This window comes from Lissotriton helveticus, chromosome 9 (genome assembly GCF_964261635.1).
Source record: "Lissotriton helveticus chromosome 9, aLisHel1.1, whole genome shotgun sequence".
In the NCBI taxonomy this organism is placed as follows: domain Eukaryota; kingdom Metazoa; phylum Chordata; class Amphibia; order Caudata; family Salamandridae; genus Lissotriton; species Lissotriton helveticus.
In genome coordinates, this window is record NC_136070.1 from 1,137,267,319 (window position 1) to 1,137,287,335 (window position 20,017).

The 20,017-nt window shown below is 46.6% G+C and overlaps 1 protein-coding gene across 2 annotated transcripts in view; it reads left to right on the plus strand.

Annotated features, from left to right (window-relative positions):
* The window catches only part of DENND6A (DENN domain containing 6A), a 412,594-nt gene that overhangs the window by 102,694 nt on the left and 289,883 nt on the right, over window positions 1-20,017 (plus strand). The window contains exon 1 of one of the 2 annotated variants that reach the window (XM_078661567.1): window positions 16,177-16,468. The exons of the other annotated variant lie outside the window; for it this stretch is intronic. Coding sequence (XP_078517693.1) covers window positions 16,277-16,468 — 192 coding nt within the window. The 5' untranslated portion in view covers window positions 16,177-16,276. Of the gene's footprint in view, window positions 1-16,176; window positions 16,469-20,017 lie in introns of those variants that run through there. 2 annotated transcript variants of the gene reach the window in all.

Here is a 20,017-nt window from a genome sequence, read left to right on the forward strand (position 1 = left end):
AGCTGGATTGCTGGGGAGATCTCCTCGTGGTGTTGGGCCACTCATACTCGGGTTGTGGGCGTCTGGTACGGAGTGCTACAGAATTGCAGAGTCGCTGGAATCTGGATTCTGGTCTTGGAGTCTTTGTTGAGCAAATTCGGTGCTCACTGGAGACAGCGTCTGTAAGGTGAGTGCATAGCAGATTCTCTGGGCTCTGGGGGGCTGATGGCTGCAGGACACGCCGGTTTCTTTGATGTAGTCAGGTCAGTGTCGGGACAGGCTGGTAAGACTGGGGCCAAAGCAGTACGTATCCTGTTCTTCCTGAGTCAGCACGGCTCTTGGTCCTTCTTGTTTCTTCCTCAAATCTGAGAAGCCAAGGTTCAGGATTGTCCCCAAATACAAACTTTAGGGGCGTTTGAGAGTGTGTGCAGGTCGGGACCTATGGGTCCCTTCCTTGGGGTGGTACACCAACTTTCATGCCACCCTCAAGTGGGAGGGCGCATGAGCCTCTCCCTTATTGGCTGAGTCCTCTCATCTCCAAGATGTAGGGGACTGAGATGGGTGCTTCATCACGCCTGCCCTACCTGAGGGGTGGCAAAGGTGTATACACCTCTCTTCCTAGCTTGGTTTTCCCACTGATTCTCCAGCCCAAAGTGGTGGGCAGTACTGGTGAGAGCCAGTTGCTATGGGCAGCAATATGCAGGGACAGTTCCCAAAGGGGGCAGGCCATTGAAGCTTCCCCTTCATGGACCCAGCCCACCCTGGGGGAGGAAACATGACACCTCTGCCCATGATGGGCTTTGTTTCTGGACCCAGAGAGCGGAGGCTGTCTACCCAGGGGTCCAAAAACCTGTCTGGTGGTGGCAAATGGTGGGCAGCCATTCAGGAACCACACCCCGGCTGGTTGTTTTTCAGGGGGCATCTCTAAGATGCGCTTTGAGTGCATTTATACAATAAATCCCACACTGGCATCAGTGTGGTTTTAAGGTGCTGAGAAATTTGCTACTAAACTTCCAAGTATTTAGTAAAGCCATTATGAAGCTGTGGAGTTCGTAATGACCAACTCCCAGACCATATACTCCTAATGGCTGTACTACACTTACAATGTCTAAGAATGGACTTAGACACCGTAGGGCTACAGGGCTCATGCCACTGTACCCTCACCTGTGGGCTAGGTTACCCTGCTAGAGGGTTGACTTACCTTGGCCCCAGGCAGTGTGTTGCAAGCATTACACACAGGCAGCCTGCACTGGCAGTGTGTGGGTGTTAAGATACAGGACCTCTAAGGGTGGCAGAATAGGTGCTGCAGCCCTTAGAGGCCTTCCCTGGTCACAGTGCCCTTGGTACCGAGGGTACCTTTTATAAGAGGCTTCCCTGTGGCAGAGATGTTTCAATTGTGGATACAAAGGTACCTTCTTGGGAAAGAACACAGGCTCTGGGAACCTGATTGGCAGGGACTCAGGCACATCAAGTCAGGTTGCATCAATATCAGGCAAATAGTTGGGGGTAACCATGCAAAAACGGGCACTATCCTACACCTGTGATCTAAGATGTCAGGCCCGCACCCTCATCCTATCTGTATGTGGTGACTCTGAACGGAGCAGCTTGTGTCTTCAGCTTCAGTTTTGGATGTTTCAGGAGTACCATATGACACTGTTGCCGATGCGTTGGTTGACGGCCCCTTGCTTTTGGCATCATCTTCTTCCTTCGAGGACCACGCAGGGCCAACTCCTGAAGTCCTTCATCCTCGCGGACACCTGGTAAATCGCGTGGTCTACCCCTACATTACCACGTTCACGCGGCCCCCCTGACTTACCTCCTATTCCTTCCAATCTGGAGTCGGAGCTAGAATCTGGGCTGCACCTTCCAGTATATCTTGGCACCGGGGCAACTCTGGCGCAGATGAGAGAATACTATCTCTCTCTCCATGCTATAATCGGCTCGCAACCTCCCTCCGGTATGCTTCTTGGCCCCGGGAAGGTCAATTCGGCCTCGCCTGACTCCAAACCGGCGGATTGTCCCTCGGTGTCAGTGGGGTCGACTGAATCCGTGATCGACTCTGTCTCAGTTCCAGTGCCCTACCCCTTGGGGTTCCTACCTGTGTTTCCTGTGTTGGAGCCACCTGCGCTGACCTCTGCGTCGCTGACACCAATTTCCCCTACGTTGTCTCCCCTCCCCACTGCCGAGGTGTCACCGTCTCGGCGTCGATCGGGAATGGCGTTAGAGGATCAGTGCTCTTCGGGTTCCTTTCCTCTGCTTTCAGAGGAGCCCCCTGCTCCTTTCTCCTTGACACACCAGTATTTTGGTGATGTGGGTGATCACATGATTGAGCCTCTTTCTGAGTTTCTTTGGGTTTCTGCACTTGGTGACGCTAGTGGCCTTGATTCGTCCCCATCGTCTGTCCTGTTTTCACCTCCTTGCCTAGCTTTAGAGGCTAGCTCGGCTTTTGCGAAGGGTTAACATAGTTCTGGGGCTGCAGCTTCCTTCTGTAGAAGTGGCCATTGATCCCCTACTTGGGATGCCACAACAGGACCAGCTGAGTCCTGAGCCTGCGCTTCCCTTCAGTGAAACTCTCTTTGATATTCTGATGGGCACTTAGGCTAAACCCGTCTCAAGGGTATTAGTGGACTGGTCTAAAGCCCATAGACACCATCTTTCCCCTGGAGACCCGCTCTGCCTTTCCTGTCAGCCTTCTCCGCACAGTTTTGTGGTTCAGGCCCCTACAGCCTCACCCAACATCAGCGCCGTGCCTGACATCCCTCCAGACAGGGAGTCTAAAGGTCTGGATGTTTTGAGTCGATATATCTTTTCTGCTACCAGCTCTGTTTTATGGTCCCTTAACATGGCTTGTGTTTTGAGCGGGCTGGGAATGGTATGCTGTATTCCCAGCTATGTGTACTTTTATAGGGCTCTGCCAGTTGGTTCTTCTTTAACTTGTCTTTCCGCGTGCAGTCCGAGTGATATCCGGCCTCGGCGGGTCTTGTTTTTCTTACTGCATTCTACCATGTCGATGACGAGTCGTGGTCTCTGGTTGTTCTCTGGGACACGTCTTAATTTCTGACCCTCTTGGTGCCCCTGCCGGTGGCTGCACGGTCTTTTTGCTTTCTACCCAGGTTCTGCTTGGGTTGTTTTATAGTATTGTGCGGATGCACTGTTGCCTTGTTCCCTGTTTGTCTGGGTACTTAGTCTCTATGCCTTACTCGTATACCTCAATATATTTCTATTGCTTTTGTACCCCTTATCGTTGACTCCATTTGCCATGCTTCGGGCACTGGTGTAAGTCGGCAGATGGTGTACGGGGATCCTTATTGCTTCTTGTGCAAGTTCTCGCTATACACGGGTGACATGGGCTCCCCCCCTTTTATTTCTTAGGTTCCTTGTGGCCATTCCTTGTCTGTGTCTGGCATGAGGGGCCCACACGCCCGCTCTGCCTCTTCTATCCCTAGGGCCTCTTTCAAGCGCTGCGAGGCCCTAGGGCAGTTATGCGCTATACAAATGCAATTTTTCATTTCATTTCATTTCATCCTTCTCTGTGTTTCTCGATTTCTTTGTGATTTCTACCTTCTTTTCTCGTGATTCTACACTGCACAGTTCCAGAGGGCCTCCTCTCCCTCTCTCTCTCTCTCTATGATTTCCTCAGCCTAACGTAGTCTATAGCAATGATTGTTCCTATTGATAGCGATGCTTTATCAGCTATTGGTGGAGTTTGCTGCCTTGCCTACTTCTATGACTGGGCGATTGGCCCAGAAGTTTTAGCTATAGTCCTGGCCCTCCACCTCATTCTCTTGGACTGGTTGCCCTTCCGGGGGGCCTTGTATTGCTTTGTTTATACGGAGTGTTCTTTCTACTTGTTTTTTTAGGTCTCGCTGAACAAACGTGCATGCGTTGTTCTGCGAGAGTATAGTAGGCAAAACAAACTCTTGAAACCAGCGAGGATTGTCCCCAATGCATGTGAGGTACTGAAGCGCGACGCTTCCCCAGCGCGAGCTTGGCCTCACTTCTCAATCACACCCCATATGGTGTTCCCTGCCACTCGCTCGCACATCAAAAGCTGCTCCCGCCCCCTGCTTCATACTTCAAAGGAATGCGCCCCCCGTCCCCGCAATGCCGAGAGCATTTCCCGGCCGGCCGCTTTTAATTTCATTTCGCAAGCAGTTCCCCCTCCTCCCTCTCTTGACTTGCTCCTGCCTCCCACACCAATGCCACGTCGAGGCTGCTTCCACTCTCCCGCTGCCCCGTCAGAGCACTTCATTTGCTTGCATTTTTTATTTCGATGGTCGGCGGTTCTAATCTGTAATAAGAAGAGTGACTCCGTGCTTGATTTGAGTGAAAGGCAGCATGGAGGCTGTACCAAGCTTGGAGTGATGTACTTTTCTTTCTATCTTCCCCCGCCCCCGCAATGCCGAGAGCATTTCCCGGCCGGCCGCTTTTAATTTCATTTCGCAAGCAGTTCCCCCTCCTTCCTTTCCTGACTTGCTCCTGCCTCCCACACCAATCCTACGTCGAGGCTGCTTCCACTCTCCCGCTGCCCCGTCAGAGCACTTCAATTGCTTGCATTTTTTATTTAGATGGTCGGCGGTTCTAATCTGTAATAAGAAGTGTGACTCCATGCTTGATTTGAGTGAAAGGCAGCATGGAGGCTGTACCAAGCTTGGAGTGATGTACTTTTCTTTCTATCTTTTTCGTGTATGTATATAAAAAATGTTACACAGTGGCTATTGCCACTGTTATGTGTTCTTTTAGTGATTTCATATAGCACAAACTAATCCAGAAGGCATTAGAGCGCTTTACCTGAGCACCAGTTTCATTACATTAGGACACTTTCATTTGTTAGGTCTCATCTATCCCACAACACCACTCAATGCCACAACACCACTCAGCGCACAGCATCCCTCAACGCCACAGCACCACTCAGCACCACCACAGCACCACTCAGCACCACCACATTATCACTCAGCACCACCACATTATCACTCAGCATCACTCAGCACCACCACAGCATCACTCAGCGCCACCCCAGCATCACTCAGCACCACCACAGCACCACTCAGCATCATCACTCAGCACCACCAGTGCACCACTCAGCATCACTCAGCACCACCCCAGCATCACTCAGCACCACCACAGCACCACTCAGCATCACCACATCATCACTCAGCAGCACCACTCAGCACTACCACAGCATCACTCAGCGCAACCCCAGCATCACTCAGCGCAACCCCAGCATCACTCAGCACCACCACAGCATCACTCAGCACCACCACAGCATCACTCAGCACCACCACAGCATCACTCAGCACCACCACAACATCACTCAGCACCACCATGGCATCACTCAGCACCACCACAGTACCACTCAGCACCACCACAGCATCACTCAGCGCCACCCCAGCATCACTCAGCACCACCCCAGCATCACTCAGCACCACCACAGCGCCACTCAGCACCACCACAGCACCACTCAGCACCACCACAGCACCACTCAGCACCACCACAGCACCACTCAGCACCACCACAGCATCACTCAGCACCACCACTCAGCGCCACCCCAGCATCACTCAGAACCACCACAGCACCACTCAGCATCACCACATCATCACTCAGCACCACCACAGCACCACTCAGCACCACCACATTATCACTCAGCCCACCACATTATCACTCAGCACCACCACAGCACCACTCAGCACCACCACAGCATCACCCAGCACCACCACAGCACCACTCAGCACCACCACAGCATCACTCAGCACCACCACAGCACCACTCAGCACCACCACAGCATCACTCGGCACCACCACAGCACCACTCGGCACCACCACAGCACCACTCAGCTCCACCACAGCATCACTCAGCTCCACCAAAGCATCACTCAGCACCACCACAGCATCACTCAGCGCCACCACAGCATCACTCAGCGCCACCACAGCATCACTCAGCCCCACCACAGCATCACTCAGCGCCACCACAGCATCACCCAGCACCGGATATATGACGGTACCACGCGTACTTTTACAACGCGTACCGTTACAACGCTACTTTTACCACGCAAGTCATTACAACGACTTGCGTGGAGGGGCGCTGGATAGTAAATTTTTTAATTTACTATTCCAACTCCAGTCCCCGTGGACTCTAGGGAAAGGAGTTCGATAGTAAATTAATCTACTTACTATCCTGGAGCACCCCCCAGCGCAAGTCGTTGTATCGACTTGCGTGGTAAAAGTAGCGTGGTAACAGTACCGCGTTGTTAAAAATGCGTGCTAACCGATGTATACCCTCAGCACCACCACAGCACCACTCAGCACCACCACAGCACCACTCAGCACCACCACAACACCACTCAGCACCACTCAGCACCACCACAGCATCACTCAGCACCACCACAGCATCACTCAGCATCACCACAGCATCACTCAGCGCAACCCCAGCATCACTCAGCGCCACCACAGCATCACTCAGCACCACCACAGCATCACTCAGCGCCACCACAACATCACTCCGCGCCATCACAGCATCAATCTGTGCAACCATTCAACAACAACTGGTTCAAATATGTTCTCTCAATGTTTCAAGCTTTATTACAAATGTCACAAAAAGAAGTTAATATTTCACTACTGTTCTTGGATTTTCGTCACAATAAAATACACTGAACATAATCTTCAAAAAAGTTATTTACAAAAGTTTAAGCTATTGCCATTATAAATTACAATCACTTTTATTTAAGTATTCATTATTTAAAAAAATTAAAAGCCATTTTTATCTGTAATATCAATACATCAAGTCACGTAAATACAAAACATGTTGCATTACAAATGCTATAGGTGTCACCTTTGCGAAAGTTATAACTATTGGCATTGTAAATGACAAAGCTATTAATTTAGCTATTTTCAAAACCAACACATAAATCACAAAATTGTCATTTACAAGACCAATAGCTCAAACTTTCATAATGCGAGACCTATTGCATTGCAAATGCTTGTTTCTTCTGCCAATCATATTCTCCCATGTCTTGCTCAGCTGTGGATTTGGTTCCGTACAAGGTTCTCCCTTAATTTTCTGGTGGGATATTTCCTCCACCCCTCCTTTCCTGGCAATCAGTCTCTCCTCTTTTCTATTGCAGAACGGATAGCCTAGTCTGGGCTATTTCTTGGAATCAGTTCTCAGACCGTCCTCTGCGATGATATTGCTTGGGTATCTATTCTAAGGTAAGAAATCTGCGGCTAGACGTTTCAATCAGATGAATAATAAGTTACTTACCTTCAGTAATGCACTATTTGGTAGAGACTAGATCTAGCTGCAGATTCCTTACCGACCCACCCATCCTCCCCACTCAGGGAACTGTTTCACCCTTTTCTTACAATTTCCTTTCCTGCAACTTTATGCTTTTTGATTCTAAAAAAAATAATACGTGTGTGTGTGTGTATATATATATATATGGCATTCTGGTAGCTGTAGTCGTGGCAGGACTGCAGCCGAGTTGATATCATGTGACCTAGGGTCAGCGGACTTCCGCCAATGAGAGAGACACTGGACACTTAAAGGAGGGGGTGGAGTTACACTTTACTTACGGCGGCATCTGAAGAAGGCCGTTAGGCTGAAATGCATGATGCTACGCTGTAACCAATAAAGAATCTTCCGACGTTTCCCCTGAGTGGCCTTTACCTTTTCCTTTTGGATTGGGAAGTTGTCGATGTGTTCGCGCCGGCCAGAGGCGCGTTTAAAGGCCCCACTCCATCAAGAGGCTGGAGTATCACTGGTCCCCCGTTGCTTGCAGCGTTTTCTATCTTCAAGGTATTGAAATGACTCCGGCCCGCCCCTGAGTGCATGCCCAGTCAGGAATCGCTGCTTGGAGCAGATCGTCATTGACGAGGAGGCAGGGACACTGTGTCCTGTCTCACGACCCTGCGGGCACACGTGCTGAGTGGCTGGAGCGTCAAAGGGGACTCAAGGGAGAACTTTATTTTCAGCAAAGACTCGTTATTTTAACACCCCGCACCTTCCAGGAATTTGTCTCCCTCATTCAACACTCACCTGAATATATGGCATTCTGGTAGCTGTAGTCGTGGCAGGACTGCAGCCGAGTTGATATCATGTGACCTAGGGTCAGCGGACTTCCGCCAATGAGAGAGACACTGGACACTTAAAGGAGGGGGTGGAGTTACACTTTGCTTACGGCGGCATCTGAAGAAGGCCGTTAGGCTGAAATGCATCATGCTACGCTGTAACCAATGAAGAATCTTCCGACGTTTCCCCTGAGTGGCCTTTACCTTTTCCTTTTGGATTGGGAAGTTGTGGCTTGGATATATATACTCGTGAGCAAGGGAGGTAAGCTCCCGAAACGCGTAGAGTATTTTGGTAGCCTTTAAACTGCATTAAAGGCTTTTTCTTCAGCAATTGGAGTTCGTGTGTTATTTGGCAAAGAAACGGAAAGCCAAGTTGTTGATTTGATATGTAGGTTCGCTACCTACACACGAACCACCTTCGCTCTGAGGCTTGAGGAGAGCGGAGCTTGGCGGCTGCTGGGCTATTTGAATGTATATATATATATATGTATAAATATATATAAAAGTGTGTATATATATATATATATATATATATATATATATATATAATTATATATTGCTCCAGCTACCTAATGGTACTTAATATGCACTTGTTTAAAAAAAGAGGATTCTTTGGGAATACTGTTTCCATGATAGTTGATGTACTCAAAAGGCCATGTCTCTCGAAATGTCACACACTTCACTGTCCCTGTCCCTGTTCCCCCGACCCTTACTTCCCCCCCTGTCTAACGTCAGTTCCAATCCAGTTGTCTCTCTCCCCCTTCTACCACTACATACTCCCCTTCAGCTGTCGCACCCCCACACTCACAATCTGCCTCCACCGCCAATCTCTTTGACAATGAACGGAACTCTGACGTCCGTCCCAGAATTTCTCTCCCTCCTCACTTGGACACCAGTCCCACTTCTCCTCCACTGAACTCCTCGAATAGGAACATTACAATACCGACTCCCCGCATACAACCTGCCCCCTATACTAATCCCAGGGACTCCATCCAACCCCCGGACCCCTGCTCAATCTCCCTCCGTAGGCCCAAGTCATCCTCGACCCCTGCCTAAAATCTTAAACTTTCTCAGCTCAAAAGCACAGCAACTGAACAGAATGGAGCAGAAAATTAACTCCCTTGCAGCTGATTTCCTTTACTTACAACAAGACCTTCTTAACAGACCTAAGCCACCGTGCTCCCTCGCCCGAGGTGTTGTGCTCCTATTACACTCAATACCTCTCACATGGCCCCAAAGAGCACCCCTCGACCCTCCAGCCCATCATCGAACCAGGCTCTCAGTCCCAACAGGGATAGCCAACCCTTTTCGGTACCGAAACCTGATGAGCTCTACGACTCTCACCTCGCTTTGTACCAGAAGTCAGCCCCTTTCCACATCCCTGTTATTATCGGCACTAACAGAACTGCGAATACTGTCAACTCGACTAGACCCCCTGCTCAATACACCTCTATCCACCTAACTCCCCACATAATCGAGGCTCCCCGGCCTCTCTCTTGCATACTCCTAAACTGCAGATCAGCAGTACCACACGCTACTGACATTGCTGAAGCTCTTCTCGCTGAAGAAATTGACATCGCCTTCCTCACAGAATCCTGGCTCACTGCCCACTCCACCCCCATTCTTGAAATTCTCACCCCTCCAGGGTACAACATCATCAGACAAGACAGGCCGATCAAAACTGGGGGACGATTAGCCATCATTCATAGAGATGGAATACAGATTACCAAACTCAAACCTGCAGAATACCTTTCGTTTGAATACCTAGGCGTCAAACTCACTACCAAGGGCACCCCACTCATCAAATTCTACACCATCTACCATCCTCCTGGAGAGCGTCCCCTTTCCCCCGAAGAACTAACAGACCTAATAACACGATTCTCCTTGACAGACAACAAAGACGTGTTCTTGGGTGACCTCAATATCCACTAGAACGACCCAGAAGACTCCACAGTCCTGAACCTTTCCAACCATCTGGAAACCGAGACTCATTCGACTCCACGAGGAAGGCGCTACACTGCCTCCACCTCTTTGAACTTGTACAACTTGACAAGTTCAGAAACAATTTAAGACCAGGGCACCGGCAAATCATCTGTTGCCGCCCCCTTTTTTCGTAAACCACCCGATCAGGACCGGGTTGGAACTATCACCGGTCCCTCGAACCCGCTGTTTGACTAATTTCGTCAGCCCTGAAGAGTCACAGCCATATGTTGTGATGAAACACGTGTTGGCTTGAATTGTATTTACAGTGATTCCCAAGTGGGGAATACTGTGGTTGAATAAAAACCCTTTAAAAGCTACACGCTGTGTCAGGTCTATCCCTACTATCGTTACTCTTAGACAAACCAGTCTACTCATATATATTGTGTGCTCTGGACAAATTGCATAAACTCAAAAAGAAGGAGGTCCTTTGTCCTTCTTCCTTCACAGAGGTTAAGGTTTTTCCTCTGACCAAGAAGCACCTACTAAAATAACTCTAGAACATTACCTTACCGTAACAAGTTGGGCGCCACTTTTTCTGAACTTTTAAAAAAAAAAAACGTTCGCTGATGTCTAACCATCTGGAAATATATAACCTCAAGCAGCTCTGCAATAAACCAACTCACATTAAAGGTGCAACACTAGATGCGATCATAACCAACAACGATTTGATCTCCCTGAGAGAGATTTCTCCCATTGACTGGTCCGACCACCACCTCATTCTGTTCAGGATTGACACACTTGCCAGCCTCCAACCTATTTGTGTTGTCAAACCTAAACTCTTGACCAGAAACATCAAAGAAATACCTTTATCCGAACTTGAAGCCATGATTCATCCCCATCTTCAAATCCATCTCTCATCATGGACAGCTGATGACCTTACTTCACACTTTAACTCAAGAATGACAGAGGTTTTAGACCAAGTAGCTCCTCTCAAACTCAAACAACTGAGAAGAACCAAATCAAAACCCTGGTTTAACGTGGAGCTCAATGATGAACGGCGTCAACTCAGACAAACTGAAAGGTCTTGGAGACAAAACCCCTCGTCCTTGCACCTAACACATCTTAGATCTGCTCGGCGGGCATAGAAAAAACACATCTTTAGTGAAAAGGCATCTTTTTTCCGCAGCCAACTAGATCTGGCGAAAAACAGACCAAGAGAACTCTTCAACATTGTTAAAAGCCAGACTAACTGCATTCCCTCTCAAGAAATCGAAGCCACCAATGAGCGATGTGAAGCAATTGCAACCTTCCTCACTAATAAAGTCTCTAAAATTGATCAATCCTTCTTGCAATCTGCTAACCCTCCTTCCCCCTTAACCTGCCCCCTTCAACCTCCCTTGACCACTTGGAAAGAGCTCTTAACAAGGACAATCAGACCTACCTCCAGCTAAAAAACAATGCACATTGGTCCAACTTTGAGCTAATGTCGGTAAGCGAGGTCTTCAAGATAATTTCTAATCTAAAACCTTCCTCCCACACTATAGACCACCCACTCCCTTTCACAATCATAAAAGAACTCAACCACACCATTTCCCTTTTTTGGACAAACATCATCAACGCCTCTCTCACCTCAGGCTGTGTCCCAGACTCCCTTCAACTAGGACAAATCACACCCATTCTCCAGAAACCTGGGGCTGACCCTAATGATCTTCACAACCTCAGACCTATCTCTAACCTCCCATTCCTTGCAAAACCATTGGAGAAATGTGTTCTCCTCCAACTCAATGAACACATTGATGAGTTCAACCTCCTCGACTCCTTTTAAATCTGGTTTCAGAAAAGGCTGTAGCACAGAAACAGCTATGCTTAACGTCTCCGACGATATTCACAAGGCCCTAGACGAAGGTGATGCCTGCCTACTCATCCTTATTGACCTATCTGCGGCATTCGACACAGTAAACCATCCAGCCCTTCATGAGACCCTGTTGAAACGTTCCGGCATAAATGCCACAGTTCTAAAATGGTTCACCTCCTTCCTTCAACACCGCGCGCAACAAATTAAATTTAACTCCTGTCTCTCAAAGCCAACTAAAGTCCCACTTGGGGTCCCGCAAGGCTCGATTCTCTCCCTGTCCCTCTTCAATCTCTTCATGGAGCCCCTCACAATCATATTGAAAAAAGCTGGAGTGAATTACCACCTTTACGCAGACAACACCCAAATCTATTTCAGGATCAAGTCTCCCAGCGACATCCAACTCCTCAATACCACCCTAACCGAGATCCAAACTTGGCTCTACGTTAACCACTTAAAGCTCAACCCAGACTAAACGGAACTAATCCTATTCTCTCCAAAAAGTAACCATCGTCCAATCCAAGAGTGGCTCAAGAATCTGGTTGCCCTAAACTGCCCCCTTACCTATCCGACTCAGTTAAGTCTCTAGGCATCACCCGTGACAAGAACTTATCAATGGAGGCTCACACAAAAACTCTGCAAAAAGTGCTCTTTTCTCTCTAAAACACCTCAAAAAATTGAAACCTTTTCTATCCCACAATGACCTCAAGACAGTAGTCCAATCCCTAGTTCTCTCTAAAATCGACTACGGGTACGCCATCCTTACAGGGACTCCAAAAGCTCACCTAGCCCCTCTAAGGGCAGTGCTGAACATGTCCGCTCCACTCGTATCTGGAGTTAAAAGATTTGAACACATCACTCCAGCTCTCAATTGCCTCAATTGGCTTCCCATGGAATTGAGATGTATCTATAAACTGGCCTGCATCACACACACAAACCCTTCACTCTCCTGCCCCCAACTACCTAAATAACAAACTGATAAGAGCAGGTAAATCCAGAACGCTGAGAAGCTCCAACTCACTCCTTCTTATTCCTCCGAAACTTAAAAAGAAAACCACCCAATACCGATCGTTTTCTGGCAACGCTCCCAGGATATGGAACCCTCTTCCTGGAGTCCTCAGATGCAACCCCTCCTTCTCCTGTTTCAAAGGGGACCTGAAACTCCATCTCCTAAACAAATACTTTCATGATCAACGTCAACTTACCTAGACTTCTATATCCGAATTGTCTCCTCTCTCTCTGGACATTCAAAGGTAGTGGGTGACCAGACTATGTCATTCGCACCTTTTTCTTTTTATTTCTCTCTCCCCCTCCGCTGTACTGCATATTTATTTCCCATGCTGTATTTTTTTCCCTTTGGTTTGCTTCCTTACTGCTGGCCTACTATGTATATGAAAATAAAAATCATGGGATGTCTCACTCTACAGGCCCCAAAGCTAAACTTAAGGACTACTGTCTAAATGTTTTGGTGAATCTGACATCGGAACACAAATGGTCCTGTCTAAGACTACTAAGGTATGGAAGAAGGCAAGAGGTAAGAGATTCTAGTACATCAAAGTTCTAAATCCCCACAGGTTAATCTATCATTTTTACACAATTCTAGCACAAAGGTCGATTAACGAGGCTGTTCTCAAATAGTTTTTGTAAAAGGTGTATACAATTTTTTATTATTAATATCACATATCATTTAATACAATAATACTTTAAAAACATGGATGAGTACACATCTCAATTTCATACACAGTTTATAAAATGCAAAACATAATACATAAAACAAGAATCAGAAAAATGGCGACGCGGCGTTTCGGTTTTTTTCTTTATAGATTCTAGGTTTAAAATAACACAGAATTACCAAACATTGATAATCATAGTGTTGTCTTTGTATACACATTCTCACAGATTTCTTTGTTACCAACATAGTTAATAAGTTCACAAATGTCCTCGTTACCGATACAGTTAGTAAGTTCACATCCCCTCCCACTTTTTTATATCTATGCATAATTGATATAATTAACCTTTTTTAATCTTTTTTAGTCTGTTATCTCTACCTTACTCCTAGTCCTTTCAGTCTATATCTATGTAGACTGACCTTTACCCTATTGTGGTAGTTATAGAAAACCCAAGGTGTCGCATACCGTGAAGTTAAAAATGTCAATTATTTGTTCTGAACTCAATGGTATATTGAAGTTTGTTTTGTCTCAGGGTCTCTTCAATCTTGTGGGTCTGTTGGCTATCAGTGCTTCCTTTGGAGATAATGGCGACTGGCTATGAGATAGGAAGGAACAACAGTATATTGTGTGCATTGTTTATTTATGCCCTTGACAGGTCTTTAAAAGACCATGTGCATGTTAATGAGGCTTTGATGTCGTTTCACCCCTTCCAAGAGCCTCTGCAGCTCCACTCTGCCTAGTGCTTTAAGATTCAGCCCCCCCCGAAATTTTTTCTTAGCTATTTATGTTTTTACATTTGTGACATCGCGCTGAAATTTTTCAAAGAAAGATGAACATTTGCGATGTCACTCAAATGTTCATGCTGATAAAAACGTTTGAGTTACATCGTGCTGAAAGGTGTGAAGTATTTATTTGTTGCAAAATTTCTTGTGCGTGTTCACGTTGCTTCCAGTAACTGATCAGCCTTAAAACGCTCTTGTTCCACAAGCAACTTGAAGGCCTATCATCTTGAACATTCCAGATGCTAGCAAACATACTCACTCCAGCGAGTGAGAACACTTGTGTTAATTGTATAAGAAAATGTCCTCATAGGAGGTGTGTGACCAGGACTTTAAGTGGGTCGGGTCCCTGTGAGTCTCAGACCTGGTAATAATTAAAAACAGACAAGAATCGTGTCCCTATCAGGCCCTAGTTTAATTTCCTTAACTGTTCTGGCAAATAACACTGATGGAGTTTTGAACAATTTGTGTGAAAAAAATGTTAAAGTAATCCATGTCACCGATTTACTTCCTGTTCAATTTTTACACGTTGCGCGTAATCTTGCACTCCTTAAGAGTGTCAGCTATTTTCAGGACGTTGCTTTTCTGTTTTTTCTTTGGTTAGATTATTTTAATTCTTGTAAAGAACACATTTTGAACAGTCGCTTCCAAGAGTTCATAATGAGCACTGATTGAGACCCCTAAAGTGGAGGCTGAAGGCCTGTTTGTCTCAGTTTCTGACAGTGCCTATCAGTGTGTCAGAATGATGTTCAGAATACATGGTCATCCAATCCTTGGCCTCTCTGATAGTGCATGGAGCAGTGATCACATATTACAGTTGCAACTGTGCGTGAAGGAGGTACACAGATGTCAAAGTATTGACAAGGTGAAAGTAAATAAAAATGTGTGTTTACACTGGCAGTCGGATTGCCCTATAGTTTTTCGAATTTGATGTCCTCCCTGACCCATGTCAGGTGGCGAGCTGTAGTGCACATTATCTTTCCAAGATCGTGCTTGTACTTGTAGAGATGCAGTTACTAATGCCTGTGTTTTGTCTACATTGGAACACGTGACTTTTGGGATTTCACGAATTTTTCTGCAGTAAAAGGGGGTTTTAGCATTGTACAAACTTCAGAAAAACTCAGAACTTAAAAGATTTCTTAATGCTTACATTTACATGTTTTTAAAAGTGTTTGGTATGTTTATGGCTTATACTTAATAAATATACCTTTTTGCCTATTTTATTATCCTTTGCTGGATGCGACTTCATGATTTTCTTAAGCACACAAGGCTAGTTATCTTGATTTAGACCACGCCCCTACTCAGATAGGCTCCACCCCTTTAAGAGATTTACCACGCCCCTTTTAGAGCACCCCCAGTTTTTTTTTCCCCACTTAAAGCCCTGGCTTTGGGGCCTGTAGAGTGGGACATCCCGTGATTTGTATTTTCTTTCCCCCTGGTCCCAGACAAACCAAAAGAGGGGGCCTCCTTATTTTTCTACTATGTATATGTCCTTCCTGCTGTTTACTGTCTGTATGTAGAGCGCTCTGATACCTACGGGTGAAGCTAGCGCTATATAAAACTTTAAAAAAAAAGTCTCCTGGGGCAGACTAAAGCTATAGCCATGTCACACGAGTAATCTGAAAACTTGCGAGCTATGCTCTCCCCTAACAAAAGACAGGGTAGGCTAAAGCCCCTTCTTCCATGTAAGACTTATAACTATGCACATATGACATCCGCAATTAAATTTCGTTTGTAGCCAGCGTGTGAAATATATGTTAGTCTTATCCATTGCTGTTCAACCGTTATCTGGGGTTCATTGTAAGCAGAGTTCGTGATTAAAAGGAGGACCCAGAGCCTTTCCAATATGGCAGCTTAAAGTGGCCGCTTTCAGTCAGAGTCCTTCTTTTAACCTAGCAGGTTCGTGGTGCAGTCTCTGTTTGCTGACGTCGCCGAGCTCCCGGTCCCCGGCGGTGTTGGTAGTGGGATGCTTGGCTGCTGGTGCTGACTCTGCTAGATCTTTGCTCCGTGATGTCCTTACGGGGGACTGCTGGGCTGGGGGAGCGGAGCCCCGAGGGCCAGGCCCCGGCTCTGGCCCGAAGGCTGTCAGAGTTGCTTTCCTCTGGAGGGGACTCTCTCTGTCTGCCCTGGGATCGCTTCTCTGCCTGGCTGCACTGTCTCTGTGTGGTGGGCTTCGACCTGGAGCTGGGCCAAACCGTGGAGGTGAGTATATGTTTCGAGAGTTTGTTTATGTAAGTGTGCGCCTTGTCGGGGAGCACTTACTCCGCGCCAGGTATCTGATAACACTTGTAGCTAAGCACCGTGTTGTTTTTGTTCCATTTTGGGAAAAGAAAATGATCTCCCTGCCTCCCACAAAGTGCGTTCCGAGCCCTATGGTGTTCTGTCACCAAGTTCATTCTCCACACAAGTCCGTCATTTCATCCTTTCCGTCATTCAATTCATAGCCCCTCCCCCGCACTCATCCCCATCTTCACTCGCCTTATCAATCGGTTCATTCTGTGCGGGGCTTTTTACACTTCACATCAGTCCACTCCTCACTAACTGCCTCTTGCCCCCCATTCGCTGTACTTTCCTCTTTATTTTTTACTGTCTCTCTATTCCACTTATCCATTCTCCCTACTTACTCATCATTAAAATATAAATCACAGACCCTCGCTATACTTCTTATCAGAACCACTTTAATCCACAGAACATGTTCTGTGGATTAGAAGCAGATACAATCTGAAAATGTTCTTTTTTGAAAGCGGCATGTACAGATAGGGGCCATTAACTGATGGTGATCATTGAACATGTTAGGGCATTAATACTGGTCCCAAATTGTAGCAAGTGAGCTCCATTTCCTCCAAGGGTTCCCAAGAAATTTCTCAGTCAGAGAAAACATTGAAAAACGAGGCGGAGAGTGTATTTCACACAGTTTAAAGCTATATTCCCACAAAAGATTCTTAAGATCTTCAAATGGCTCTCCGTCAACACCAGACAAACCATCACTCAAGCCCTAGTCACCATCTGGCTAGACTACGGCAACGCACTCTACATAGGAATCGCCTCCTGAAGAGACTGGAAACTATACCGAACTCAGCGGCCAGACTCGTCCTCGACCTCCCTAATTGAACCCACATCACCCCCCACCTCAAGAGGCTCCACGGGCTCCCATTTCAGAAGATAAGTCAATTCAAAATACTGATCCAAACCACAAAGTCCTACACAACAAAGCCGACATCAACTACCGATTGAACTTCAACCAACCCTCTAGACACCTGTGGTCCGCCTCCCTCATGCTCCACCAAAGCTACAGTCGAGGATACTTCTTCTCCTACCTCGCTGTGAAGTCATGGAACAACCCCCCCCCTTCACCATCTGACCTCATGCCCTCTGTTGGAATTTAGGAAGGGACTCTGACCTGGCTGTTCAACTGAACCCTCCTAAACAACAGTTTCTCAGTGCCTGAATACACTTACAGGTGATTTGCCGCGCTTTATAAGTCCTGTTTGATTGATTTGACTGAAAATGTTGTAGGTTCGGAAATGGCATTCAAGAAATATTCCAGTACTTTTATGATGTGCTAAGCAAGTCCGACCCTCCCAAAGAGTGTGGAAGGAAGGTCCATCCACCAATAAGACTTTGTTGAATACAAGGTGCATATTTTGGCATCATTTTCCTATGACTTGTCAAAAAAGCCATACTAAAGGCAACAAACAAAATGCAATTTTATATGACTGTTTTTTATAGCATCGGTCTATCTCCCCTTCTATACTTTTCTTACTTTTATCTATCAGTAATATGCCACACCCAAAATTATACCAGGCTTGGGCATTATCACACCATGGATGCTTTAAAGTAAGCCAAGAAAAATCATAATTATGCCAGGGTGTGCATTACACTGTGGAGGTTACCATTGTGGCTGCCCAAGATATGCCTGGAATCAAGGGAGTAGCCAGAAACTTAAAATCGCCCCCACTTTGAATTTAAGCCACCAAGCAACCGAAGCAAGTGAGCTGAACCCTCCCTAGAACAGCTTCCTTGTCTCTTTCATCAGTGCATCTACCATTCATTCTTTCACCCTTCTATCTGCTCATATCCATTATTTCACCTTTACATTCTATTATCATTCATTCTTTTGTTCATTCTTTTCCATTGCATCCTGCCATCCACCCACTCTGCCATCCGTCCACTCTGCCATCCGTCCACTCTGCCATCCGTCCACTCTGCCATCCGTCCACTCTGCCATCCGTCCACTCTGCCATCCGTCCACTCTGCCATCCGTCCACTCTGCCTTCTATCCACTCTGCCTTCTATCCACTCTGCCTTCTATCCACTCTGCCATCTATCCATCTGCCATCCATCCACTCTGCCATCTATCCACTCTGCCATCTATCCAGTCTCCCATCTATCCATCCACTGTGACGTCCATCGATCTATCTACTCTGCCGTCCACCCACCCACTTTGCCTTCTATCCACTCAGCGAATCATCCATCCCTACACTCTGCCATCCATCTGTGCCATCCATCTGTACACTCTGCCATCCATCCATCCATCCATTCACTCTGCCATCCATAAATTCACTGTTATCCATCCATCCAATCACTCATTCGTTCATCCAACCAGCCACCATCTGCTCTGGCAGCTATCCATTCATTCTGCCATCTATCCACCTACTGTATCCTTCCATGGTTCTATCTATCCATCCACTCCATAGAGCTACATTGCCATTCATCCTGCCTCTATCCATCATCCACCCATCCATTCTGCCTTCTATCTATCCACTCTGGTATCTATTAACTCATATTTTCATACTCTTCCATTCCTTTCCTCTGTCGTCCTTTCACCTGTTCATTCACCTCTCCGTCAATCCATTTACTCTGGCATTCTTTGGCCTGTCCAACCATTTATCCATTCACTCCCAACCATTCACTCTGCCAGCCTTTCGCCAGACCATCTTCTTTCCACCCATTCCTTTACTCTCCCATCCTTTCACCTGTTCATCCACCTATCCATTCACTCACTCACCCATCCATCCATCTACGTTACCATTCTTTTACTTGTCTATACACCTTTGACCCACTCATCTTTTCACCCACTCATTCATTCATCCACATATTTATTCAGCCACCCCTCATTCATTCATATTTCCTTCTTTTCACCATTCCTTCCAATATTTCTTCTTTCTTTCCCTGTTCTATATACTCAAGTGTATTTCTTTTTCTTGCTTCTGCTTGCTCTTCTATTGACGCTGTATTCCAGCATTAATGAAGAGCCTTTGTCTGCCGAGTTGCACACAGAGAGCCCTACAAAGAACACCACCCCTGCTTTATCTGCTAAAGTAGGGGGTTCATGACTCCCCTGCATGAAATTAATACCATTAGGCCAGGACAACCCTAATTCCAGGCGTAGGAACAATGAGGCCATGGATATGAAATATGTCAGGAATTACTAAGATGTCAGTGACAGCATTTTATCATAGGTAGGCTTTATTATGCCAGTGATGTCCACAATATGCAACACATTACCATCAGTATGCTAGGGTATTATATCAACAGTATTGCATTGTAATTGCATTTATATAGCACTTACAACCCCTGACGAGGCGTTGAAGCGGGTGGGGAAATAAATTGCTGTGGTTGCCCAGTTTCTGAATTACCAGCATTATGTCAGGGCAAGATTACACCAGGGGTCGTCACTATCGGTCCATCGAATCTGATAAACCTTGCCAAAACCATGGCAAATCAAGCACTATACCAGGGGAGGGGAGG